Source organism: Fusarium vanettenii (genome assembly GCF_000151355.1).
Source record: "Fusarium vanettenii 77-13-4 chromosome 1 genomic scaffold NECHAsca_8_chr1_1_0, whole genome shotgun sequence".
Taxonomy (NCBI): domain Eukaryota; kingdom Fungi; phylum Ascomycota; class Sordariomycetes; order Hypocreales; family Nectriaceae; genus Fusarium; species Fusarium vanettenii.
The window spans coordinates 611951-639189 of NW_003315876.1; the positions used below are offsets into that span (position 1 = coordinate 611951).

Here is a 27239-nt window from a genome sequence, read left to right on the forward strand (position 1 = left end):
ACAGACCTAGTCATGATTGATAAGAACCCCTGGCCACCTCTTCCGCGCACTGCATTGGGAATAGAGCGGGTCCACCGTACGCCTAGTTGCAAGCCGGCTGGCACGGGCTAGGATCTCGGTCTTACACGCTTGGTTGGAACTTGACTGGATTTAAACCCTTGGCTTGACTTCATTGACTGCCCAAGCTGATCACTGCAGCTCATTCAAACCATGAAAGCCGTTCATCTCATAGCTGTCATCTGGCTCGCATGCTGCAGTCCCTTTGGCGTGCGAGGCGAATACGTTACAATCCCCTCTACCTTGTCGCCCAACTACGCTATTCGCGCCAAGGATCTTACTGGCCAAGTGTGTGACTCGGGGTCTAACAACACCGTTGGTTGGGCTGACCTAGGCCCCCATCACCTGTTCTACTGTAAGTCCCGCTCTGGCAGGCCCTGTATGCACTATCGGTAACCCATGTGAAGGGTTTCATCAGGCCCGAACCCAACACTTGAGCAAACCTCTCCTACTCTGGCTACAAGGAGGCCCCGGAAACTCTGGATTCTTTGGCAACTTTCTCGAACATGGTCCTTGCCGCCTTGAGGGAAACCCAGCTGAGGCCGTTCGCCATGAGCACCCCTGGACAGAGCTTTTCAATGTCATATTCGTCGATCAGCCCGTCAATGTCGGCTTCTCGTACTCCGATGACAGCAGCGGTGTAAACCGTGCAGAAGATGCGGCTATTGAGCTGGTCGATTTCATGCGTGTTTTCTACCAAGGATACCCAGACATGAGAGACGTGCCTCTGTTCATCGCCGGAGAGTCATACGGTGGACGTTATGTGCCCATGACAGCGGCAGCCTTGATTGAGTTCAACAAGTTCCAGCCTCGACCAGGGGATGCTATCCCGCTCAAGGGCATCATGGTCGGTAACGGATATACTTCTCCGACAGACGTCTATTCTTCAGGCTACGAACTGGGCTGCTTTCCATTCAAGGGCTTTCGGAACTACTTTAATTCTTCCGAATGCGCCCGCTTTTCCACCACTCTACCAGAATGCCTTGACCTCCTCCGAGCCTGTGAAGCTCTACCGGGCAGTGCCATCTGTTATCGGTCGGCCGAGTTCTGCCAGGGCGAGTTCAAGTTCGAGAAGCTCCGCCCTCAGCACTCTTGGGACCGCCGTAAATACTGCGATCCACCCGAGAAGTGTATAGAGACTTCCCGGGCAGTCACAGCCTGGATGAATACGCCAGAGATCTGGGAACTGCTTGAGATCGAATCACAGACCAACAAGGTTCGGCCTGTTGGGGTGGCCAATGGCACTGTCAGCGAGCAATTTCTCCAATCCGGCGATCTTGGGGAATCGACGGTCACTGCTCTCGAGAGAATTCTACGATACGCCTCTGAGGAGAGGACTCGCGGCTCCGGTCGAGATATTGACGTTCTGTACTATAACGGCGTGACGGATATCCTGTGCACTTCTGTGGGAAATCGAAGGATGCTAGAGAACCTGAGGTGGCCCGGCGAAGGCCTCTATCGTGCGAGCCCTTGGGAAACTCTCTCGTGGAAGACAGTGGAAGGGGTCTCTGCCGGCCAACTAAAGCGCGCCGACGGGTTGTGGTACGCGGAGCTCGAGGATGCTGGGCACTTGGTAAGTTGTTGCAAGATCTCTTCCGCCAGACGGCTCCTACTAACTGCTATACTCTCTCAACTAGGTTCCGACTGACCAGCCTATTGTGATTCTCAACCTCCTCTCGTCATGGCTGGGGAAAAGCCTTTTCTCAGAGCGAGTCAGTAACAATGATGAGCTATAGAAGTACCTGTAGTAGTTGTAAATGTTTAGATGTTTATCAAAGAACGGTTCGCGACCTTGCCTACAGCCAATTTAACATGCCCCTTTAGCGTCGGCCATCCAGGGGCTAATTCAGGGCCTAATCCAACAAGACCAGCCAGTACTCGCATACCCATCACCAGAGCTACATCCGTCAAACAAACAAGATATCAACCCCCATCTTCCGCAACTACATTTCAATCCCCTTCATTCTTCTTGTCAAACAGGCGCATCACTCCAACATTACCGTACGCCGCTGCCAGATCCAAACTGGTCCGCCCATCAGCATCCTCCAGTAGCGGATCAACTCCCCTATCCATAATGCCCTTGAAGACGCCATCATATTCTACCGCTACCCCGTGCAGCACCGTTCTCCCCTCGTCATCCCTCACCAGCCAGTCAACTCCCATCTCGTCCAGCATCTCCAACACCGCACTCTCTTGCCCAAAGACAAAGCCTGTAGAATCGAGGGAAAACGCTGGTGTTTGCCCTGCCTTGTTGCGAGCATTTACATCCAGCCCAAACTCCACAAACCTTTTGAAGAGACGCCGGCCAGTGTCCAAATGGCTTGAAGAAGACAACAAACCAGAGGCGAGAAAGTGAAGAGGGCCGTTCCCATCACCATCTGTAGCTGTTACGTCCATCCCCTGCGCGATGAGGTAGTCCAGCCATTCGTCACTTTGCGGCCCAAGGATTCCCTGCGAGAGTGCTGCCAAGCGATAATGCATTGGGTGGTAACCGTAAGTGTCGGGTTGGTTGATGAGCGCCGGAACAACGTCGCCGAGCTCTTGCAGCTGCTTCATCATCACTATGGATGAGTGATGGCTAAGGCAATGATGTAGGCAGTTCCTGCCGTAGTCATCTAGGACAGTTGGGTCCGCTCCTCTATCCAACAGAGCCTTCAGAACTAGCTTGTAATAGAGGGGTGACGCAGCTGCCCCTCCCCGACAAGCAGCCAACAGGGGGGTTTGGCCAGATGCGTTTCGACGCTCCAGGTCAAGTCCTGGCAGGTTGAGAATAGGCTCGTAAACGCCATGATCTGCTAGTATCTGGTGGAAAACCAGCCTATCGGCCAGGGTAGCCGGCACAAGTTCATCCTCGCTGTCCTCGAGGAATGGTATCTTCTCAGACTCTTTGTCCTGCGTTCTCCATCTCTTATTCGCCACATTTACCGGTAATGAGGGTCTTTTGGACCTGTCTCTGAAATCATTCTGGATCAGGAATGTGTCGTAAGGGCTCACACCTGCCTCCAGGAGAGCTTCCATCATCTCCCTGGCACGCATTTCGCCGACGTCGGAGTCTTCAGCCGTCCTTGTCAATGGCGGTACAAAACTCGCGACGTACAAAGGATGTCCCTGGCGAGCTATCCGAGCCTCGGGCGAGCTGGGATCCAATCCTCTTACATCGTTCAAGCACAAGTTCCAGCACTTGACGAGGGCGGACGTCTTTTCAGAAGATAGAAGTGCCTTCAAAACATCCAGGTCCTTGTTCCTAGCTGCAGATGAGATGGCATTTGGGCTGACTTCCACACCATGGTTGACCAAGAGGCGAACAAGCTCTTGGCTATGGGCTGCTTTCTCAAGACACCCTTCGCCCGCCGAATCGACCGCATTGACATCGGCGCCGAGTTCAATTAGAGTCTTTACCGCAGCTACAGGGAACTTGTTGTACCTTACAAGGGCCCAGTGGAGCGGTGTGTTGCCCTTGCGGTCGCGGGCTTCCAGGTCGGCCCCCTTGGACACCAGGTATGGCATTGCCTGAGCAACTTGCCACCAGGAACCACCCTGAGCAACAGCATGGAGGGCACGTGTTCCGGTGCGGTTCATGGAGCTGGGCGCATTGATGTCGACACCCTTCTTCTCAACCAAGACCCGCAACACATCCATGTTGGGAGCGGCACGCGCACACGCCGTGATAGCCAAGGGATCGAATAGGTCAGCCCCAGGACGGCCCTCTTGTTCTTGACGCCATTCGGGATCGTCGAACCGCAATGCCTCCTCTGATGAACAGCAACCGTCAACCAGCTGGGCAAATCCAAGTTTAACAAATTCCTGCAGAATGGATGGTCCAGGGGGGTTGGCCGAGATGAAATCGGCACCAGCCTCGTGGAGTTTGAGAATCAGTGAGTATTCGCGGTCACTGAGGAGTTCCTCAATCGTCTCCCACGTCACCTCCTTGGAGCATGGCAAGATTGCCTCGCCGAGTAATTTCGTGTCCATCTGACGCCGAGCCCTACTCATGGTGACGGCGACTTTGATGGGCTCCGGCAGTTCTGGACCCTCAATTTCTTCGTGGCACGTCCAGAGGAGGTTGACGACGTAGTCGTCCCATGCGCGTGCCGCAAACCGCATGGCACTATACAACGCCGAGTGATCCCAGTGGCTATCGTCGTACATGTTTGCGCCCGCCGCCAGCAAGGTCTTGACGATTTCATCATACCGTACAATACCAAGCTCTGGATCAAATACCTCCGAAGGGGGGTACCGAGAGGGCGATCTCGGTCGTGGGCGGTTGGTGTCTTCAATCGTAAAAGCCACAGCAGTTGGACAGTTACGGTTGTCATTGTCGAATCGACTATGTATGGACAACGGATTTGAATATCCTCCAGAAGCTCTCGGTGAATCGTCTTGTCTCCAAAGGGCGTTCTCTTGCTTGAAAAAGACACACTGAAGCACTGGGGGGTACCAAGGCTCCGCATCCTCTAACAATGATGCATCGAACGTTGGGTTGACATCGGCCCCTGCTTCGAGCAGCAGCGAGACCGATTCAATTCGTCCAGAGCGACTCGCGTAGTGAAGAGGCGTGAGTTGGCTTATGTCCTTTGCGTTTACCGCCTTCAGCATGACTTCAGGATCCAAATCCTTCATGCGCTCCAGCACCAAACCGAGCGTATTACTCAATCTGCAGCGTGAGGCGATTGACAGAACATTGAGGCCTTGGTTAGTCGAGGCAAAGGGGTCCGCTCCAGCCCTCATCAACCGATCGACAACATAGTCTGACGTGGAGGCAGCGAGGTGGATGGGCCGCACCCCTTGCATGTCTTTGGCGTTGGGGTCGGATGAGTGGTCCAGAAACCATTCGAAGCACCTGGACACATGTTCGCCCCGGTCTCCAGGCTCACCAGAAAAGTTCAGCAGGCATGCAAGATGTAGAGGAGTTCTCCCCTCAAAGTCTGGCTGGTCAGTGTCCAGCCCCAGCTTTTCAAAAAGTTGCCAGCATACATCGGGGAGATCCGAGGCGTAGCTGGGGCCCTTGACCAGTTCATGGCACAACGTGTTGCCTTGGAAATCCACCATAAAAGGCGATACTCCTGCATCAACAAGTTCTTGAAACGCCGAGGTGATGCTGCATTGCCCACGGTTGAGCTTGTCACCGTGTCGAATAACCTCATGGAGGAGGGTACGGCCCCTGTTATCGCGGGCGTGGAAGTTCGCAGAGGCTTTCCTGAAGACCTTGATGAGTTGGTGTTGTTCCAGGAGGCCCTGTGCTCTGCCTATCTGGCGAAACAGCGGGGTGTAGCCCATGGAGTCTCGATGCTCGGTGCTTGCGCCAAACTTGACAAGGAGTTCGATCAACTCTGGGTATTGTAACAGGGACCTCGCGTTAAACAGATGCAAGGGTGTCTGTCCTTCTTCGTTGGCCAAACTTGGGTCGGCGCCAGCTTCCAGCAGCGCCGACAACAAGATATGTAGCCTACCGCTCTTTTTTGACTCGTCGTTTTCAACAAAGGGCTCATCAAATAACGGTTTGCCATACTGGGATACGGCATAGTGAAGAGGTCCGTTTCCTGCATTGTCGACGGCATTGAGGTCTGGGCTGTAATCGAGAATGCGGACAGCAATATCCAAGTCTCGTACAATAGCGGACATCAGGGGTGTCTGCCCCTTTCGAAACTCTCTCTTGTTGATGTCAGCACCTCCATCTTCGACCAGAAGTTTTAGATAATTCTCGTCGGCCCCTCTCGGTAAACAATGAAGGACGGTTTCACCAAGTAGAGTTTCCGCATTTGGATCAGCACCAGCGTCAAGTAGGATCCTGACTACCTCAGGATCCCTGGTAACGTGAATGCCAGCACGTCCAAGCGAGTCTCTCTCGTTCACGTCGGCTCCAGCTCTGAGCAAGAGTGACAGACCTCGCCGAAAGTCATCCGTTCTGTTGGCCTTGGGGGCATTTCTCCCAGGCCGATAGTGACCATGGCGTTGATAAAACCGTAGAGCTGGAACATGATCTTGTCTGCCACAAAAGCTGGCAAGCGGCGTTCGCCACAACTCCACGTCACCGATCGAAGGCTCGTCCCAAGAGCGAGCCTTGGATTTGATCGAAGCATCAGCGCCAGCATCGATAAGAACCTCCATCGCATCTACATTTGCCATTGCGGCTGCAGCTGACAGGGGCGTTTCGTCCAAATGCTTGGCATTGGGGTCAATACCAGGCTCCTGGAGAAGTCGCTTGAGGATATGAGATTGGGCACCCCCAGCTGCCCAGGACAGAGCAAGTTGCTTTGTGTCTGCATCGATGAAAGGGAGAAATGCTTCAAAGCTCCGCAGATGGCCATGAGAACAAGCGATTTCCACGGGCGTCAGAAAGGGAGAGGGTGGTCCCGTTGCAGAGTACGTATCTTCCCGGCCCTTCTGTGTCAATGGATCAACTCCTTCCTCGAGAAGCAGTTGAACCACCTCAAAGTGGTCGAACATGGCAGCTTTGTGAAGTGGCTTCTGACCCCCTAGGTCAGGTTGGTTAGGTGCTGCCCCAGCTTGTAACAATACTCGAACGGCTCCGGCATGTCCTTGGTGAGCAGCCCACCACAACGGCGTTCGCTCCTCCAGGTCTCCCTGGTCGATCTTTTCCTGATTCTCCTGGTCGATAAGAGTCGTGATATAGGAGCCAAAGCCACATATCGCAGCCACATGGAGATCTGAAAATGAGCCAAGGTACTCGTCATCGATTATCCCCTGAGATTCTTCCAGGCACATCCTCAACCACGTGTTTCTTGTAGAGTTATCAGATAAGAAAGACTCCAGCTGTTGGGATATCGGGTTTCCGGGAAGACCATTCCATTCGGATCTGGCGACATGAACGTGCCAGTTATCGGTGGCATATTCTGCGAAGGGGAAGTTCAAGTTCATGAGGTTTTGATTGAAGCGTTTCGTATCTGGACTTGTGCATTGCAAGCATCCAGATTGGAGATACTTGAGGCAGACCTCGGCAAGTTGGCTGTGGGATGAGATCGGGTCCAAAACGGGGTAAGCAGAGTGCACTGGTCTCTTGGTCCCGGTGAGAAACTCGGTCAGGGAGTGATGAACGACACTGACGGTTTCATCGGGGAGAATCTCCAACAAGGGTCCACAGGCAGCCCGAACGAGATCCTTGTTATCTTTGAGGCTGGTCAATTGTCCGCCCAGCACATACTTGAGCATGTCGGCAAGCTCTAGGAGTCGAAGGGGGCGTGTTGCGTGCGTCACCCATCGCAAAATGAGCACCTGGGTTGTTTCGGAGATGCCAGACCTCCTGGCGTGTTCTTGGAGAAGATTAACATACATGGCCTCCATGTCGAGTGGTAACATCTCCAGAGCGGTGGAGACGTTGACGTTTGGTTCCAGGAACGCCTTCATGGCCAGCTTCGCGTAGAGAAACAGTCCATTTGCTCGACCTGGAACAGCTTGCTTGATTCGTTGTCGGTCATCCTCCGAGATGGAAGTGCCATCCAGGCAATGCTTGACATATGTTGCGATGTCGACATCAATGAGATCCTCTTCCATCCGAATATCAATGCAGCTGATGCCCCTCATGGGGGTCTCAACACTCACAACCGGTCGGCTCGTCATGAGTACCTTGACATTGGATGGACGCCAATGGCCAAGGTCGGCCAGAGAACGAACAAATCCGTCGTTGTACTGGTCCATCTCATCCAATGCGTCGGCGACACAGTAAGTTAGTGGTATCGAAGCCAGGGCCGTGCGAAGATGGCGCCAGAGCTCATCCATAGAAACACTGTCCAGAGATCGATCGGTGTCGATGTATTCCTTGAGGGTTGCTTGCAATGGAGGGCTGTAGAGTAGAATCTGGTCAAGCCAGTCTCTGAGTAGATTGATAGGCCGGTGATTGGCATCAATGATCTGACGAAAGAAGAAGTAGAGCACCGGGACATCTTCCTGGGAAAGCCTGTGTGCCAATGTGGCCGCAATGACAGACTTGCCAGAACCTGGAACACCCCTAATCCACAAGAGGCCATGATCTGAACTGTTGTGCCAGGTCTTATATCCGTCTAGGCGTGGCAACCACTCTCCAGTGTTTGCGAGGTGTGAGGCGAGATGCTTGCGATACTCGCTACCATCGAGATTATACTCGGTAGGCCGCAGCCACTGTCTGATCTTGGCAATGGTGTCTTCAGATTCGGGGAGTATGTTGTCAGGATTGTAGTTACTGACATCATCACGGCCAACAACCACGACGTCGTTGTCGTCGCTCAACGATGGAGCGTCGTGAGAAGGCATGCCGGATGTGTAGGAAGCTCGTTGATGGGATAAAAGCTGGCAGACAGGACAAGTCTAGTCAGCCAGATGCTGTCGGTCAAGCTAAAGACAGCACAACGAATGCTTCCTTCTAAAAGATGATGAAGAGGTCTAGAGATGAACGGCCGGAAATGAATACCGGATATTCTGTTCAGCTCCAGCTGCCAAGAAGATTGGCAGGCAACAGCCAGGGTCCGTGCGGCGCAGGGTCCGCGATGGAGGCTATCAAGAACAGCAATCAGCTGATCGTGCCTACCAGTCTAAGGGTTGATGATAGATTCTCTTGAAAACGATGCAATGAGGACAGATTTTGATGGAGAAATTCACAGAAAGAGTAATGTAAGATAGAAAAATCGAGGATGCGGTCAGGTTGAGGAGCTGAGCTGTTTGCTCACGTTTCACGTCTCACAGGGCCAGCCACATCTGAACCAACCAATACCCAGCTTGCGGAGTACATGAAGATCACAATGGTACTTGGTAGCGCTGCAGCTCGTCTGATGACTTGGTAGAATTCATTTACAATTCAGATATCGTATACTGAATGAATCGAGGGAAAATGCCGAGGTCAATGATGCCCAACCCATAGTTATCCGCCTGTTGTACAATGCCTCAAATGAGGCCTCAGCCAATCCCAACACCAAAACGCCGTGCTTCCATGGGTAGATAATTCGCAGCCACAATCAGATCCTCTCTCTAGGATCTCGTTCTGGTAAAGGCCGTGTCGAAAGCCACAATCTTGTCAGCCTGCTCCATCGCGCTCCTCCTCGTCCTCTCTCCTGTGGCCCAGAAGCGCTCAGCTCGGTCTGGTGTGGCGGCCCACTGGTTGAGCATGGCGCTGTTAGTGGATGTGGCCTGGCCACCCGTGTAAACGGAGCCTGAGCCACTGGAGCTACTGAACCTGTGAGAGCGGTCATGGTTAGCGGCCAAACTCATCGTGAGAAGTGATGGAAAGGTTTCTTACTGGGCGCTGGCAGGAGAAGACATTTCTGTTCTTGTTGTTGGTTTGTGATTATTGGAGAGTTGGTTTGCGAGTTGTTGGTGTTGGTCCGTCTTTGCTTTGAACCTGTGTTGCTTGGGTTGGCGATGGTTGGTAGGTTGTTATGGGTATCTTGAGTGCAGAGGCAGATGTAGATGATGATAGCAAAGATCAAAATGGCTTCAATTATGGGAGATCAAGCATTTAAATAGTTTCAAAAGCATTTTCAACATTCGAGATTCGCAGACGAGAAGACAGCAAACTAGAAACTGGAAAAACACAACGGTGCCCATCAAGCTCCAGACAAATGCGCGCTGCGCGAAACAACTCATGGCCCCCAGCATCGCACACAGTTGAGGTAGGCAACAAAGACCCCAGGCCAATGGGACTTTGGATAGCACATCAGAGAGTGGGAAGACAGCCACGGTTGAATTAACGCCGCTGCCAACTGCGGGATTGGGATCTTTGGAGGGCGCCCCCATCTGTGGTCTGAAACCTGTGATGGACCACGACGGTGATGTTCGCTGGTCCACCGTCGTGGACATTTGGCGGAGGCGAAGCCAGAGCTGCGGCCACGAGATAACTTGGAAACTAGAGAAACGTTCAAGATCGCGGATGCGAATGAAGCGTCAAGCGCAATTGGGGATGCGCAAAGAGGAGATCCCCTGCAGGAACAAGCCACTCTCATCGAAGCCAAGAAGACCAAGACCTGACTCATCGTGAAATGTGTAATTGCTTGCACACGATCGTGGAGAAGATGACTGGGTCTACCGTTGGCCGTTGTCGCCATTTGGAGCCAATCTACGACTTTTTAGAGATTCAACGGCCATGGTGGCTGCACCGCCCTGGTCTTGATCGATCAGACTAATTTAACGAGCGAACTCGAACCCCTTGATAGAGGCGATGCTTGTTTGTTTTACGGATACTCGGCCGAGGGTTTTTTGGACTTTGGCTTGGCCTTTCTGTGCTACTGTACCTGGGTCCAAAGTCCCTTGGCATGCCTTTGCCGGGTACCCTTCTGCGCCACGATGCCAGGGGGTTTGCGATCACGACAGGAAGCAAGGAAACAATCAATTGTGGCTCATAAAACCAATCCACACCTTGATCCAGACGATGCTTGCATTTCTAGTCGTAAGAGCTTCAGGTGAGGGCCTCAAGAATCAGGGAAGAAGACTTGAAAGAGTGAAATGAAGAGTGTGGCCGTGTAGATGGTCTTGTCTCAGGCCATCTCCACAGCCGTGATAACAGCCACAACTTCATGACGGTCACCATGGAGGCACGTCTCACACATGACGGACGATCAATCTCCCTCCCTCAAAAATGAGGCGAGAAAAAGTAGAAATAAACAGCAAAGCCTTTTGTCTAGTGTTTCGGCTGAGATTTTCAGACCAACCAAGTATGTGCAGTACCTGACTGAACACGAGGGAGGAGGGTAGGTTGTCAGCCGCAGAGCTCAGCTTGTGAGGCAGCCAACTTGTAGTGTGCAACCATCACAGAGGACAGTCTGCGCATTTTGCCGTGAAAAGTCTGCTTTCTAAGGAGGCTGAGGATTTCAGGGACAAATTGGGCTCTGACAGGGAAGTTTTCGGTTCCATGATAGTCTGCCCATCAAAAGAACCAACAAAATCCAAACATGCCACCGTCTCTCTCCCTTCATGTGTATCACGTGATGTCACGATGCTTGCCCATGGCCTCAACATCACCAACTTCAACGACATCAACGCCAAAGCCCTACACCGGACTGTATTCCGAGTTGATCCGATCTCCCAGCTTCCTCTTCTATACGACGAAAAAGAACCGGAAGGCTACGCCGTCGACCTCTTTTCTGCTTGATCGGTGAGTGACCCTTGAGGCCGTGGTCCCTGCTTCTCGGTTCCCGGCTTCACCTAGATGCCCATGCCTTACACGGACCTCTCTTCACGGGCCTGGTTGGGAGTATATGATTTGCTGGCGGCCCGAGTTGGCCTGTTCTTGTTACAATTTTAATACTACTATCGTCTATGGTACTTGATTGAGCAATGCCCAACGTGTGGGGTGGTTGATGATATCGCAACAGATGAGAACGCAACAACAAACAGATAGATGCATCAATTGACCAAGGAGAAATAGCCCATACCAAGCCCAGTTGGCGCTAGATCTCGCCTCCAGTCTATAACAATGTGACCGATCCAATTGCCTCCAGAAAATGCAACCTCCTCCATCTCAAACGCTTACCCTACACCAAAGCACGCAAAATTCAGAATCACGCGACAATGCTTATCTTCGTGGGCCATCTTCATGCTCCATCGTCAAGGGGCGGTGGCCTGTGAGGCCCGACGAATCCGGTCCCGGTAAATGCGCAGTTCCTCCTATTCTGGAACCTCAAACCACGTTGTCGAACAAGGGAGAGAAGTCTTACTGACATTCGCCTCCCCTAGATAGGGCTGGCTGCAGATCATCCTTTTCTCATGCGGAAGCGCCGAGAAGGTCGTCGGTGAAAGAAGATTACTTGCCCGAGAATCACGGGATTCACCGACTCATATACCTGCCCATCGACTCACTCCAAAGGTGAGGTCCAGGGCGGTGTCCCTCAGTACCCCCATGCTTGAGCTCTTGATGCCTCACCGCGGCCCGTTCTCGACTCCACGGCCCAAAGACCCGGTCTGCGAATGGCTTCGGCACCGTCTCACCTCAAGCCGAGAGAAGCGGATCACCGCAGGAACGTTTGGAACGGGGGCCTCTCCGTATGGGACAAAACTATCGGACAGTTACCGAGACATGGGTTTCCCAAAACTGCCCATGAGCTGGCAGGACATGCAACTGATGGATTATTATCTCGGTCTCGACTATCGTAGGCTGATGTTGGTGATGGAGAATCAATGCTGTCGAGAGTCGTCTTCCAAGACGTCTACGAGTCATGGCAGAGCCTCAAGCGGAAACTACAGAAGCCTCCAAACCTTCTGAGACATAGCACCGGCACTTGAGCCTCAGCATTCCAACGGCCGCAAGCCACCTTCTAGAAAGTATGGAAACCCTATCTGACCCCTGGTCCACAATCAACGTCGACCGAATGACAACCGGCCGATAACCCATCGAACCCCCACGAGCTCACCGAGACGTCCTATCGGCGGCTGACGTTACCCTCACCTCGAGGCTCCTTACCGCGGTGGATCACATCCCGGCGGGAGCCAGCAAACGGAGGCTCTGCCGGGGCTCTGGTCCCACATGGTGTGGTGTGAGGTGAGCAAGGTGAAGGGGCCATATCGACGAGTGGAGTTGCAATGTTTTAACAGTATCATGATCGGGAGACCGGTCCGTTGCCGGTTGGGCGGTTGCGATGCGATACGGGCAAGGGGAGTCGATCCAGTTTCCAGGAGTTAGTGGTCTGCCAAATGGGCTGGAAATAGAGGTGGAGGGTTCGGAGGAGATTAGGAAAGGAGATATATAAAGGAGACATGATGCCCAAGACGAGAAATGGAAGAACCAGACAATCCGACATCAACAACCAAGACTGGATACACTCACAGCAAATACGCTGCACACAACTTCCATACAAGGAGACCCCTGAGAAACATCAACATGGCGACTGATTACAAGTTTGAAGGCTGGATGGGTGAAGACCCAAGAGCAGCTGAAGGCCACATGGTCTGGAAGGAGTACGAGCCCAAGCCTTGGGAAGAGACAGATGTCGATATCAGAATTACCCACTCGGGCATCTGCGGCTCAGACATCCACACGCTCCGAGCTGGCTGGGTGCGTTTCCCTCGGGGACTCCCTGATACATCACATACTAACCGTTAGCAGGGCCCAACCGACTTCCCCTGCGTCGTTGGCCACGAAATCGTCGGTGTCGCAGTTCGAGTCGGATCCGAGGCGGAGGGAAACATCAAGGTCGGAGACTTGGTCGGTGTCGGTGCCCAGACGGACTCGTGCCAATCCCGCGATGGACCTTGCCAGGCCTGCGAGACTCACCTCGAGAACTACTGCCATGATATGCACCTGACATACAACACGACGTACCGAAATGGCGGCAAGGCTTACGGAGGATATGCCCTGTACCACCGAAGTCCCTCACACTTTGTCATCAAGATTCCCGACGGTCTGCTCCCAGAGCATGCGGCGCCGATGCTTTGTGGCGGTGTCACCGTCTACTCCCCGCTCAAGGTCTTCGGCGCTGGTCCCGGAAGGAGGGTTGGTGTTGTCGGTGTCGGTGGTCTCGGTCACTTTGCCGTTCTCATCGCCAAGGCCATGGGCGCTGACAAGGTCATCGGTATCTCTCGACGATCAGACAAGAGGGAAGAAGCCCTGGCACTGGGAGCCGATGAGTATATCGCAACTGCCGAAGATGAGAACTGGTCTCAGAAGCACGCTGGAACCCTCGACCTCATCATCTGCACTGTCTCATCACCAAAGGTACGTTGCCATTTCCAGTTCCTGTGATTCATCATGCATGAGGACCTGCGTCAAGGCGTGCAGCACAGCAATGACCAACAGCATTGCTTACACCGCGCATGCCGAGCTTGCCGCAACCCATTACCACGGCCCAATCTCTTCTGTGCTTGCAGAACCACATGGCTAACATGATCCTCTCGCAGATGCCCCTGCAAGAGTACTTTGACATGCTCGGCCTCGACGGCACACTTGTGCAGGTGGGCATTCCGGAAGAGCCCATCCCCGTGAGTGCGTGGGCGCTCGTACCCGCACGACGCAGGCTGGCCGGATCTCTGATCGGCAGTCCCAAGGAGATTGAGGAGCTCTTCCAGCTCGCCGCCGACAAGCACATCGTTCCATGGGTTGAGAAGCGTCCCATGTCCGATGCCAACCAGGCCATTGTCGATATGGAGGATGGCAAGCCTCGATTCCGCTACGTGCTCGTCAACCAGTTTGACGACGCCAAGGAGACCGAGGTCCAAGAGCCAGAGAAGGAAGCCGAGGCAGAGGAGAAGACCGAGGAACCAGAAGAGAAGCCTGAAGAGAAACCTGTGGAGAAGGATGACGACAAGGTCAAGGACGAAGAATAAACTTGCTTGAAAGACGGGATAGCTAGGCGTTGGACGGCGTTTTACTCTTTTTGTTTCATTCTTGGCTCGTTTCCTGGGTGGTGTCCAGAAACCAACGACAGTGTTGCGCAGCCCAGGGCCAACACATTTGCGTGTAACAATAGCACAGAACCACCAGAGGATTTCCTGGGCGCTCCTAGATCGGCAATGATAGTCAATAGATAAAGAAAAGATACACACGCTTTTAGACGACAAGATCTGGCATTGTTAAACTGTAGTGCCACCGACAGGTGAAACAGCAATTCTCGGGCTGTCATGGGCTAGAGAGCTTCTTTATTATTGGCATCACCACCCACATTAAGAAGTCCATGGCAAAGAAGCTGTCACTCTCCCACCATCAACTCCTTTTACGAAAACTCTAATCTCATGGCATCATTTCCGCTTTCCCAAAGTAGTGCTGCCACCAGCATTTCGGGTGCGCATTAACCTAAAGAAATGGCTGGGAAAGGAAGAGGAGATTGTAGCTAGAGGCAAGCGCGCCCAAAACAGTAGCCTTGAGAACTATCAAAACCAAGATCAATAGCTCAGCTCGTAGGGGAACCAATCCTTGTCTTCAGCTCGGCCCAGGCCGGGCCTGGACCAACATGGTGGGAGGAGGAAACAGAGATTTGCCAGCCTGTCCCACAACCACTTGACCGTGAGGGGAGATGATTAAGCGGACGGGGATCATCGGCGAGCAAGTCAGCGGGCAGGCAGGCAACAGGGGTGAAGCTGGCGATGGGCCAGGGGGATCAACAGAGAAGTGACAGGGGAGAGGACGCGCCGGCGAGAAAGCTCCAGGTCCGGCTCCAGTTGTGGCAAGGACAGGGCGAAAGAGTCCAGGCACAGATCTTGCTTTGCCTTTGATGGTCGGCGATGACAATCATGGGCTGATGTTGTCAAGGAGCGGCCGTCTGCCATTGCTCTCAGCCCCGGGTTGTGGGCTATTGAGTGCATGCGTCTTGCAAGGGGAAAGAGGAGCACGATGCAGAGAGCGGTGCTTCTTTGGGCCGAGAGGATGCCAGGCCTGTATGGTCGGGGCTGAAAAGGCATTGGCAGTAGAAGCCCAATAGTTTACAACTAGATGATATCATGGCCTGCAAACACTCGGACGTTGTTGACCTCTGTAAAATGGGGTAGACGATGGACGCGTCTGTCGTCCAGTTGGGTAATCAAAGACATACGAGTCTCCAGGAGAGGGAAAGCCCAGAGACGGGCGGCAAACATGGCCGGGCGCGGATGAAGAGTGATAAGCCTGCATGGAACTATCGACGTTCGAGATGCGCTAACAAGACCGTCTACGGTGGAGGAGATGACATTGGCAGAAAGGCAGAGAAGAGCAAGAAACAAAAAAGTGGACTAGAGAATAAAAAGAATTGATAAATTAGATAAATTGCGAGTTAGTGAGTCAATAGAGGAGCCCGGCCCCATGGCGGGACAAGGCAAGGATTGTCCCCCATGTGCGAGTTGGGCCATGCCGTGTCTTGGATGCAGTGATCCGTTCTTAATCAATGTCTTGTCTCGGAACGGGAGAGGAGAGACCAAGTGGGAGTGGCTTGGGGTTCGCTGAATCAATTTCAGTTGAGGAGAATGGGTAACACGGCATTTTCGACGTTGCGTTGGTGGCTGTGGTGAATGGGCTTTTTTGGAGGCTGAGGGGACCTGAAGGTAACATCCCGTTTGTCGTGTTGCTGTCAGGTCCCTGTCATTTTTTATCCTCTGTTAGCTTGTTTGAGAATCGAGCCACAGCCGGCACGAGCCTGGCGAGCCAGGGCATTGGAGTCTCTCTGCCCTAGCATTTTGCGATCCTCTCGGCCAAGAACGAGAAAGGCAGTGATCAGGGGCAGGGATAACAGCAGCACGATGGAGAAGAGGACCTCGAACCTCCAATGAGAGCACTTGTTTACGAAGGATCTGAGGTCAAAAAGACACAGCCTGGGCAAAACTCCGAAGGCTGTGGAGGCATCAAAGGTTGTTCACACGTTTCGGACTGGGAGCAGGCGGGGGAGATACAACGTGACAGTTGCATTTTTTATTTTATCTGAGAAAAACGTTGGTTGTGAACGAGGGTGCCCTGTAGATTGCGGCATTATAGAGCGAGCGGGAGGATCATAATCGATGTCTGTTAAGAGAGTTTACTTTGCTTGGCTGTCAGCACAACAATTGACAGGCCATGATGTTATTGTTGTTCGTCTCCCGGGTAGCTTGCGGACATCAACAAACTTCAATCGCTAGCTTCTCTGTCAAACCCGATAAACCCCTTTTACCCCTGAAGACATACAGAAAGACCCGTCTCCCGTAAAAGGGCGGAAAGGCAGCATCCGTGGTTCATCTCCCAGACGCAGGCGCTGGAGCCGTTGGAGCCCGGCCATGAGGTGATGACTCCTTTGCACAGCCAGTGGGGGAACAAGAAGAAGGATTGGCTCAGCCCGGGTGGATGGGCCCAATGCTTTAGAAGGACGCCACAGCGCGATTGTTCCAAAATTGCAAGGCGAATGGCATTGGGTTTGATTTTCTTTGTAGCGCAAGCCACGCTCGTTTGACCATTTTCTCGGGCCCATCAGCTGCCGTTTTTTTTCGTGGCGATTGACTTCTCATACCCCTGTGTTAATTTCCCCCCTTCTTTTCTGCCCGTTAAGCCTCTCTTTTCTTGGCTAGAGGCACACGTATTCACACACCATGAAAGATTTCCCCTCTTATGATGACGCTCTCCATTTTCAATTGGGCATTATCATTTGCGGTCCCCTTTTTTTTTTTCGCGTCCCGTTGTTGAGGCGTTCTCCGCAAGCCATGTCAATCGTGTGTCAGCCCGGCGACGCAGGAACCCGAAGAAATCTGAGTCTGTCATTGGCCAAAGAAAAGAGGGCGAGACACGGCCGCTTTAATTACGCTTTACGAGGTGAATGCGGGTTTGCAGAGGGTTGTCCAATGGCGGTGTCCAAGGTGAAGACTTGACCACATGCTTGATGCAGGTACCGAAGTGGAATGCCGCTGAGAAACACGAGATGTTGAACCAATGAGCAAGATGAATATGCTTCGTAAGGATGACAGACGACCAACGGTCAAAGGAATGAACTTTAAACATCCTCAAGATGCGGGTACGAGGGGAAAACAGGGCGAATGGATGTAACAAAGACAAGGCTCAAAGAGTCCCTCAACACTGGACCCCAGTACGTCACAGAAGTCGTTGGCGGCGTGAACCATCTCTTGGAGGCGTCAAGGTCGACGTGAGGGAGATCTCATCTTCTTTGACGTCTCCATTGTAAATCAAGGAAAAGACCGGCACTAGACAACTAGCTGACGATGTCAAAGACTCTCGGACATCGACGACGATCGATGTAGATGTGATTCATTCAAGATGCAAGACGACGATCATTGTCTGTTTCAAGAACGGAAAGCCGCGAGATCCGAGAAGAAACGTCTCCATCGCCATGTTAGTTTACGCTTCGTGAACTCTTTGTTCTGCAGATGTCTCTCGAAGAGGCATCTCATCCACTTATTTGCCGTCCCCGTTTAATCTCCCGAATCTCCATCAAGCTGCAAACCAAACCGCCAGAAAAAACTCCCGAAGAGAGGGTATCTCTAAAAATAACCGGAGCCCTACGCAAGTAAAAGGAGCCTAGAACAAAAGATAATCATAGATACGGGCCAGAGAATCTTCTCTGATGGGGAATACGTCGGGACCGTAAACCGGAGATTGAGATGTGCACATTGGAGCGTCTGGATCTGTTGGCATTGTGCGACTGAAGACAGGACCCCAGCAGCACACTGGGATTGCCGACCTTCCGCAGGGCAGGGCAGTCCGGAGTAGATTGGCTCTGGCCCTGACTACTGAGCAAGGATGAACTCGCACAGAGGACACAAGAGAGATAAGCTTGAGAAAACTCCACAGAGCAGCAGCCCAGCTGAGGTGGGACCTGATCAAGAGTTGCCGATGCCCGTATGGAGCTAGCACAGCGACGGGCTCGACTTGGTGCGGCAACCGACAACCTGCTAGAGCGCCCCGTCTAGAACCAACTCACCAGTCAAGATCGACTCTCCTGTCTTGTTGACGCCGGATGCTCGATGGATAAACAGTAGCGGAAGACTGCACCGCAGGCGAGAGCGAGACTATTCACGCTCTAGTGACCGGTAATCCCAGCAAGCCCGCTGCAGCCTCGGCGGGTGCCATGCTGCGCTGGTCTCGCTGGGCGGCTTCTAGGCGACCAGTAACCCCGCTAGATGATCCCGCTTACTGCCCGAATAGGTAAGCGGGCTAATTGACTAGTCAGGGGGCCAGGGGGTGGGGAGCTAAACGAGCATGCGCCAAGTGGCTACGTCCTTTTTCTCTCGACCCACCAGCGCTTCCTTTCACTTCTTCCACCACCACAGCACCAACAGCCAAGCCAACAACAACAACCGTTGCGATGGGCGGTTCTGTCCGGCCTCACGGCACAGACCGGTTTATTTACAGCTCTCCTATTGTCCCATTGGGGTTTAGAGCCATCGCTCTGGGCGTGGCTGGCTCGATCGATAGCGTACCAGGCTAACACTCTCCTAGGCGCTGCATCTTGGACACCACCAGGCATCATGACCCATGCCCGACAACGCACGCCCGAGAGGGCTGCAGAGTGGATGAGCAGCAGCGGATCAAGAGGCAGACAGGGGCGCATCTCCAAGCGGAGGTCATCTCGTCCCATCCGCTGTCCATATAAGCAGCCATATCCAACCTACTAGAACAGTTTTCCTTACCTTCCTTTCTCGATATCCCTCTTCACCAGCACTTGGCGGATTATAAGTGACTCTTGCGAGTACATTCCGCAGCCATTCGTTAATACATATCCTGCATTTACTGTTGTTTATAAACATGAAGAGCGTGTACATTCTGGCTGCGGCCGCCTCGGTGGCCAGCGCCCTCCTCAAGAACCCCGAGGACTGCGTCTGCGATTTCACCGATGAGTGCTACCTCCGCGTCAAGCACCTCGCCAACCGCGCCGAGTTCTGTGTCTCGATCGAGGTCCCCACCTGCGATCTCTCCCCCGTCTCGGACGTCTGCCACAGCCGACAGGATGCCATCAACGCCTGCGACTGCGTTCCCCAGGAGACTGCCAGCACAACCTCCGCCTCCGAGACTGCCTCTAGCACCGTCTCCGTGAGCCAGTCTACTTCCGAGACTGCCTCCGCCTCCACCACCGAGACTGCTTCCGCTTCTACCTCCGAGACCGCCTCCGCCTCCACCTCCGAGACTGCCTCTGCTTCCACCACCGAGACTGCCTCCGGCTCTGCTTCCACCACCGAGACTGCCTCCGGCTCTGCTTCCACCACCGAGACTGCCTCCGGCTCTGCTTCCACCACTGAGACTGCTTCCACCACCGGCCCCGTCACTGGATCTGCCTCCACCACTGAGACTGCTCCTACCAGCACCGCTACTGAGGACTGCGACTGCGACTACTCTGACAAGTGTGTCGTCGCTGTTGTTGGTCTTGGCGAGTCCGCCGTTGAGTTCTGCGCCAGCCTTGAGCAGCCCGGTGCCGATCTCTCCATCCTGAACGGTGCTTGCGACAGCCAGGTTGATGCTGTCTACGCTTGCGACTGCCGCACCTCTCAGACCTCCACCGCTCCCACTCAGACCGCCACCACCTCTGCCACTGCCTCCGTGACCGAGTCCGTCTCCACCACCGAGACTGCCTCCGGTTCCGCTTCCACCTCCGAGACTGCTTCTCAGAGCACCGGTACCGAGACCGCCACTGAGCCTACCGGTACTGAGACTGCCTCTACCGAGACTGGCACTGAGACCGCCTCTACTGGCACTGAGACTGCTACCGTCCCCACCGGCACTGAGACTGCCTCTACCGAGACTGGCACTGAGACCGCCTCTACTGGCACTGAGACTGCTACCGTCCCCACTGGTACCGCCACTGAGCCTACTGGCACCGAGACCGCCTCTACCGAGACCGCCACTGAGCCTACCGGTACTGAGACTGCCTCTACCGAGACTGGCACTGAGACCGCCTCTACTGGCACTGAGACTGCTACCGTCCCCACCGGCACTGAGACTGCCTCTACCGAGACTGGCACTGAGACTGCCTCTACTGGTACCGAGACTGCCACCGAGCCCACTGGCACTGAGACCGCTTCCACCGGTACCGAGACTGCCACTGAGCCCACCGGAACTGAGACTGCTTCCACTGGCACCGAGACTGCTACTGAGCCTACCGGTACTGAGACTGCCTCTACCGGCACTGAGACTGCTACTGAGCCCACTGGCACCGAGACCGCTTCCACCGGTACCGAGACCGCTACTGAGCCTACCGGCACTGAGACTGCTTCCACTGGCACCGAGACCGCTACCGAGCCTACCGGTACTGAGACCGCCTCCACTGGTACTGAGACTGCCACCGAGCCCACTGGTACCGCCACTGAGCCTACTGGCACCGAGACCGCCTCTACCGAGACCGGCACCGAGCCCACCGGCACTGCTACTGAGCCTACTGGCACTGCTTCCACTGAGACCGGTACTGAGCCTACTGGCACTGCTTCCACTGAGACCGGTACCGAGCCTACTGGCACCGCTACTGAGCCCACTGGAACTGCCACTGAGCCTACCGGTACTGCTACTGAGCCCACTGGTACTGAGACTGGCAAGACCACTGAGACTGGAAAGGGCCACACCACTACCACTTGCACCACTGAGACTGAGTCCAAGCCCACCAAGGCCCAGACTACCCCCTACGAGCCTCCTTACACCACCAAGACCATCTACACCACTCAGACTCACACCTACACCAAGTGCCCCGCCTACGTCACTGACTGCCCCAACGGTCCTCACGGTCCTTACACCACCACTGAGACCATTGCTGTTTCCACCACCGTCTGCCCCGTCGAGGAGCAGTACACCACCAAGACCATCTACAGCACCAAGGTTTACACTCTTACCAAGTGCCCTGCCTATGTCACTGACTGCCCCAACGGTCCCAACGGTCCTTACACCACCACCAAGACCTACCCCGTCTCTACCACCGTCTGCCCCATCACTGAGGAGCACCCTGCCAAGCCCACTGCTTACTCTCCCCCTGAGAAGTACACCACCAAGACCATCTACAGCACCAGGGTCTACACCGTCACCAAGTGCCCCTCTTACGTCACTGACTGCCCCAACGGTCCTTATGTCACTACTGAGACTGTCCCTGTCTCTACCACCGTTTGCCCCGTGACCGAGGAGCACCCCGCCAAGCCTACCGTCTACTCTCCTCCCAAGGGCCCTACCACCCTCTACAAGACCCAGACCTACACTATCACCAAGTGTGTCGGTGATGATGAGGACTGCTACCCCGGCAAGGTCACCACCACCTGCTACCCCACTGGCACTGCTGAGATTCCTTCTTACACCACTGTCATTGTTCCCGGTGGTGAGAAGCCCGGCCACGAGCAGCCTTCCAAGCCTGGCTATGAGACCCCCGAGACTCCTGAGACCCCTGAGACTCCCGAGACTCCCTCCAAGCCTGGCTACGAGACTCCTTCCAAGCCTGAGGAGTCTACTCCTGCTAAGCCTGGCTATGAGACTCCCTCCAAGCCTGAGGAGTCTACTCCCGCCAAGCCCGTCTGCCCAGGTGGTGAGAACTGCCCTGAGGAGCCTTCCAAGGGTCAGCCCTCTGCCACTCTCCCCTACAGCCAGCCCACCGAGACTGGTGAGGCTCCCATCACCCCCGTCACCGCCGGTGCTGGCCGCGCTGGTGTCTCCATGGCCGTCGCTGCCATCGGTGTCTTTGCCGTCCTTCTGTAAATGCATCTCGGAAAAACTTTCCTTGGCTGTTAATTCTTACCAACATAATACGCTTCACTATGTACATAGTATGAATTAGACGACTTTGGCCCTGCCTATAGTGTAGAATGGTTACGAGTTCTGGTTAATACTGTGTATTTTTCTTAACTGTTGAAAGATACCAATTTCATATCTGTCTAGCTTTGATGTGTTTCTGATGTGACTTTGAGGTTTCTGAGTGTCCCTGAACGTAGCAAGTGCCTTGTATTTGGGGTTGTATTAACGTCAAGCTGTCATGGGACGTTGAATTAGATCCACTGGCCCTTTGTTCCCAGGTTCCTTGTGGCTGCTATGGAGCCCCAGGTGGGATTTCGTTCTGGTTCCAAACTCTATTCCCTCTTCATTTCCAATGTGGGCAGGTGGGTAAAGGAAACATTGCTCGATACGGGATAGAAGGCCTTGCAATTTTTTGAAACGCGCTAGAACAAAGGGGTGTGGGAATGGGGACCGTTTGATCCGGGCTGCTGGAAAGTTCTCGGGAAGTCAAAGAAACGAAAGTAAAAAAAGGGGAGAGGGCCGTTGAGATGGACTGGAATGCGGGAAGGGGGTTCTGGAAGATTAGGGGCGTCTACGATGGGGTATGTGGCTTTTGTTGCGGTGAGGGTTAATTGTCGGTGAAGAGAAGAGGAGAGAGATGCTGGGTCGTTGTAAAGATTGAGTTGAAGTTTCTGGTGATGGTATATGTTTCAACTTGAGGTTGGTGATCGAGATTGGGAGGCTTGAAGGCTGCAGGGACAATAACCGGAAAGCTCGGAAGAGCAAGCTTTGATTGGCAGACCGATCACAAACAAAGAGAAACAGCACCGGCACTAGGGACGCACATGTGGAAATCAGCTGAAATGTCTCGCCTCTCCGTTCCCCGATCCGATGTCGCGGAAGTCCGCCGGCACACGGACGGGATGCAAGGGCAAGGCCGGCATTCGGACAATGACATAATATCGGAGGTACGTACCTCCTCCGGGTCTATGTCTTGGTCTTCACGTGGTGTCGTCGATGGCGTCGTGCTTTTTCTCGCCTTGAGATGAGATGTTCTAGAGTTGCAACGGTTCACACCGCCTTAAAGAATCCTCTTTTCTCAATCGATGAGTTAATTGGCGCTGTTCTTTGTTGCCACCGAGTACAATCTGGATCACAAAAGCGGTCGAGGGAGCACGAGGACGTTGGCGGAGTGTTTTACAGGAAAGTGGCTGATTGTGGATGCAAGGGCCAATGACGTGCATGTGGGTTCAAGTGCTCACAACTAAAGCTGAAGATGCCGGAATGGGCAGGCTGAGGTAGGCACTGGATGATTTCTTGGACAAAATATCTGATTAATGTGAACTAGGCTTTGGATATTCTCATGTGGCTTCATGTCTTGGGAATTCGAGTCTAGAACCAAGAGGTTCACTGTTAACCCCGCGGCTGTTCCTCGTCTGAGAGCGCGGGGCTGAGAGATCTCGCATTGACACCGTCGGTAAGGAGAAACCTGTCTTTTGTTGTCCGACGGACCTTTTGTGAACTATTGAGACAATAGTCCAGGGCTCGCATAAGAGAAAAGAGGCAGCAGAGGGATTGGTTCAGATCACAACCTAGAAAATCCAACCTAGTTCTGTGCCTCGCGAGGCGCAGCGACATGTTGTGCCTGGGCTGATGGTCAGCCACATCTTTGCACAGCCCCTCTGCGCCTCGGTTTGGCATTCCCCCACCTGTGCCTGTGTGCCGGACAAGCGATGTGAGCTCCCTCCTGGGCTGAAGAAAAGGTGGTTAATGATGTGATTGAGGGTAGTTTTGAGTAAAAAGGGATCGAGTCTTTGATTGAGTGGTTTTGGAGGGAAAAGGGTTGACTAGAGTGTGATTGAGAGGTAATGGTGCAGTAGCTGGGCGGTTAACGCTGTGGGCTGGAATAGCCGCTGTCAAACTTGCAGCACACAGCATAAGACAGAGCCGGTTACAGAGCAAGGCGTCGCCAGATGAATCAGATGAATCTTGATCAACCCAGTCAAAGCGTCCGGCACACGGCATTTCTTGCTTCTACCTTGTTGAACCCTAATGGCTGCTGCACCATTATCCAGTTGTGCAGCATCTTGTCTCACAACGAGCATTGGCTGGCCATGACTCTCGCCTAGTACTGTAGGCCTCCTGTGCGTTGCGATCACGAGGCGCAGCAGCTTCAAACCTCCACAGGCGGGCATCCGCATGCCACCTCCAACTCAGTTCCATTCCACTGCTGCTCTGCCTAGGTAGGTACGGACAAACCGCAAGCTGAGATGGTGGTGTGCACCCCCTTTCCGGGAAGGATATCATGCCCACCCTGGCCTGTTTTGGGGGCCAGAGTGGGAAAAGACGGTCTTTTGGTGTTGGCCATCTCTTTTTTATCTATCTACTCACTGCCATCACGGTTATCCCTAGCTTCCCGTTTCTCCCCCCTGCGACCATCTTTTTCGACCCCATTTTCAATGAGGACGCCGCCTTATAAACTTGTGTGCTTCCCTGATGACTGCATAATGGGCGCCTTGTCTGCTTCTTGACATTAAATCCACACGAGGCTGCGATTCATTTCAACTGATCAGCAAACAGCTCTCCCCTCCCAAAAGCATCTGCCTTGCATCTACAGTGCAGTACAGTACCCATCACCGACACGATGAACTTTGGCGGGGCATCGCCTTCGGGTCTCAGACCCCCAGTGTCGTCTGCCTCGCCCAGCGGCTCCAACAACACCACGACTGGACGACCGCAGCTATGGACGTCTTCTTCGCAGAGAAAGGTGTCGCGACTTTACCTCTACACGACTCTCTCGCTTGACAAGATCATGGCTGTAGTCCATGCCAAGTCCCCCGATCCTGTTCCTGGGTGTGTTTGCCTCCCCGCCTTCTTTAGCTTTGCGTGACTCGGTGCTGATGAGACGTCATAGTATTGAATCCGCCAACAAGAAGCTCAATTCGTTGCTCAACAAGCAGCCTCGATGGTTGCATCCGCGAAACGAGGAGGATATGAGTCGACGATTGGACGAGCTTGCACTATCACCCACTCGTACAACTTCTAGTTGGAACTCGATCGTTTCGCAGGCTCGCATGCCTAACAACTCGATACCCTCGCTTAACCCGAACCCCACGCCGCATCTCATGAGGAACAATGGCATTAGTCCTACACTCGAGGTTCCTCCTTTCAACCAATTTCCTACTCAACAACATACGCCGAATAGATCTGTTCCTCTTCAGCAGGCTAGGGCGGCGCCGAATCAGCAACAGAACAATGATGGTGTTTTTCAGCGATTTCTCCGAAGCACAAGTTTCATGTCCGCATCCACTGACTGCACCACCGGGACCTTGCACCGTCTGCTCAACGATTATTCTGATGCATATGTTAAGAGTGTTAAGAGGCTCGTCAAGAGATACACAGCGCCTGTCAATCATCGAGGAGCGAGTCTTTCACCTATTTCTGATGACGAGCCTTCTCATTCAACCTGGATGAACGACTCCGACTCACCGCCGCCTCTACCCAATGGCCCTGATCATCTCCCTGGCGACTTTTTACTTCTCGATGAGCTTTTCGGACAGCAGCCCCCATGCTTTGAAGAGACGGAGCAGCACATCAGAAAGTCATGTTTGTGTCTCCCTAACAAACAGATTCAAGAGCCGGCCTGGGTGACGGTGCGCGGGGTATCCAACGACGTCCACAGAATGCTCCAGTACAGCAAAGACGGTATGAAAGTTGAGGATCGCGATCCCTTTGGCAACACGATTCTTCATTTCATGGCGGCACGAGGATTGATCTTGCAGGACTACCTTTTCCAGGCTCTTCTGCTGAACCCGAGCCCTCACATTCTCAACGCACAAAACACGGCTGGCCAGACCCTTCTGCATGTCCTCCACCGCAACTGGTTCGACAACGAGAAGTTGCTGTGTGAGCTGCTGGGCAATTTGGCTCAGAGAAACTTTAACTTTGGCGCCCGCGATCACTATGGACGTTCCTTTTCGCACATCCTCCTCGCTAGGGATGTCTCTCCTGAGCTGCGCAACTTTTTCCTTCGGATCTGTCAGAGTGACAATTGCACCAAGCGAGACGCCTTCAATGTGACGCCCACGTTTGCTCTTCCACCTGAGCCTACGTTTAGATTCAACAGGGCTTACACCCAAGCGATGGATCTCGACCCTCCGGTACCGGCGTCTATACCTGAAGATGATGACACTGCTGAGCCGTACCATGTTAACCCTATTACACAAGAGGCTCAGCTGCTCAAGTTTATCAACAAAGCCTCTCTCGATTCTCATCTGGAGGATTCAGAAGGTCGCAATGGATTGCACTGTCTCGCCGCAGCGACACTTAGCACATCCAGCGTCCTCCACAAGCATGGTCTAGATGAGCAGGGCGAGCCTAGCGATCGCCCACGGAGGAAGGACAGAGCACCCAAGGACCTGGATTCTTGCACTGAGCGATACACCCTGCGTTTGAACCTTTTGGAAGGTCTCCTTGATGTGCACGCCGACCCGAACCACTACGATATTCACGGATATACTCCGCTTATGGCATTCGCCGCACAGCTACCAGAGGACGACGATTACAAGGTCGGAGGCAAGATTTTGCACAAGCTCGTGGAAGCTGGTGCTGACATCAACGCGCGCAACCGGTCTGGTGAGACGGCACTACACGTCGCTGTCCGCTGCGGTCGGAAGCTCGCGGTGAAGCAACTCGTTGAAGACGGCGCTTCGGTTCATGCTCGGGATGCGGCAGGCCGGAGTGTTTTGGACGTGGCCGACATTAAGATGAAGAGTCTGGGCGGACAAGACACGGAGCAGTATGCTCACCTTGAAGCTTGCCGGGCGTGGCTGAGTGGACAGACGGGCAAGGCTGTGCAGAACCCGACGGTGATGCAAGAGTGGGGAGCCACTATGGCATGAGAGATGAGTTGATGAGTTGATGTATATATACGTTTCCTGGTCTGGGTAGGGAAGGGGTTTTGACTTTGGCGTTTTGGATTAGAGGTGGATACCCACGTATATCTCAGGGACAAAAGTAGCGATTATAGACTTGGAAATATCATCTCTTCAATTTGATTCATGTCATATATGTGTTGTATATCTCAATGGTCAATTACTCCTCATGCTGATTCTATCTATAAATGAGCGGATCTCTCAAATACCCA

The 27239-nt window shown here is 53.6% G+C and overlaps 4 protein-coding genes across 4 annotated transcripts; all 4 read left to right on the forward strand.

Moving 5' to 3' along the window:
- Positions 1-210: 210 nt before the first annotated feature.
- Positions 211-1793, forward strand: NECHADRAFT_74170 (uncharacterized protein; the record flags this gene model as incomplete). Its single annotated transcript, XM_003049565.1, has 3 exons — positions 211-412; positions 465-1630; positions 1695-1793. 3 exons carry the CDS (start codon positions 211-213, stop codon positions 1791-1793), a joined length of 1467 nt encoding a protein of 488 aa, XP_003049611.1.
- Positions 1794-12856: 11063 nt separating this feature from the next.
- Positions 12857-14298, forward strand: NECHADRAFT_89693 (uncharacterized protein; the record flags this gene model as incomplete). Its single annotated transcript, XM_003049566.1, has 4 exons — positions 12857-13030; positions 13082-13690; positions 13873-14151; positions 14194-14298. 4 exons carry the CDS (start codon positions 12857-12859, stop codon positions 14296-14298), a joined length of 1167 nt encoding a protein of 388 aa, XP_003049612.1.
- A 4864-nt stretch (positions 14299-19162) lies between these two features.
- Positions 19163-22256, forward strand: NECHADRAFT_98537 (uncharacterized protein; the record flags this gene model as incomplete). Its single annotated transcript, XM_003049567.1, has 1 exon — positions 19163-22256. The coding sequence occupies one exon, from the start codon at positions 19163-19165 to the stop codon at positions 22076-22078; it is 2916 nt and encodes a 971-aa protein (XP_003049613.1). The 3' UTR covers positions 22079-22256.
- Positions 22257-24737: 2481 nt separating this feature from the next.
- NECHADRAFT_29800 (uncharacterized protein) lies at positions 24738-26994 on the forward strand (the record flags this gene model as incomplete). Its single annotated transcript, XM_003049568.1, has 2 exons — positions 24738-24946; positions 25008-26994. 2 exons carry the CDS (start codon positions 24738-24740, stop codon positions 26992-26994), a joined length of 2196 nt encoding a protein of 731 aa, XP_003049614.1.
- Between the last annotated feature and the right edge of the window lie 245 nt (positions 26995-27239).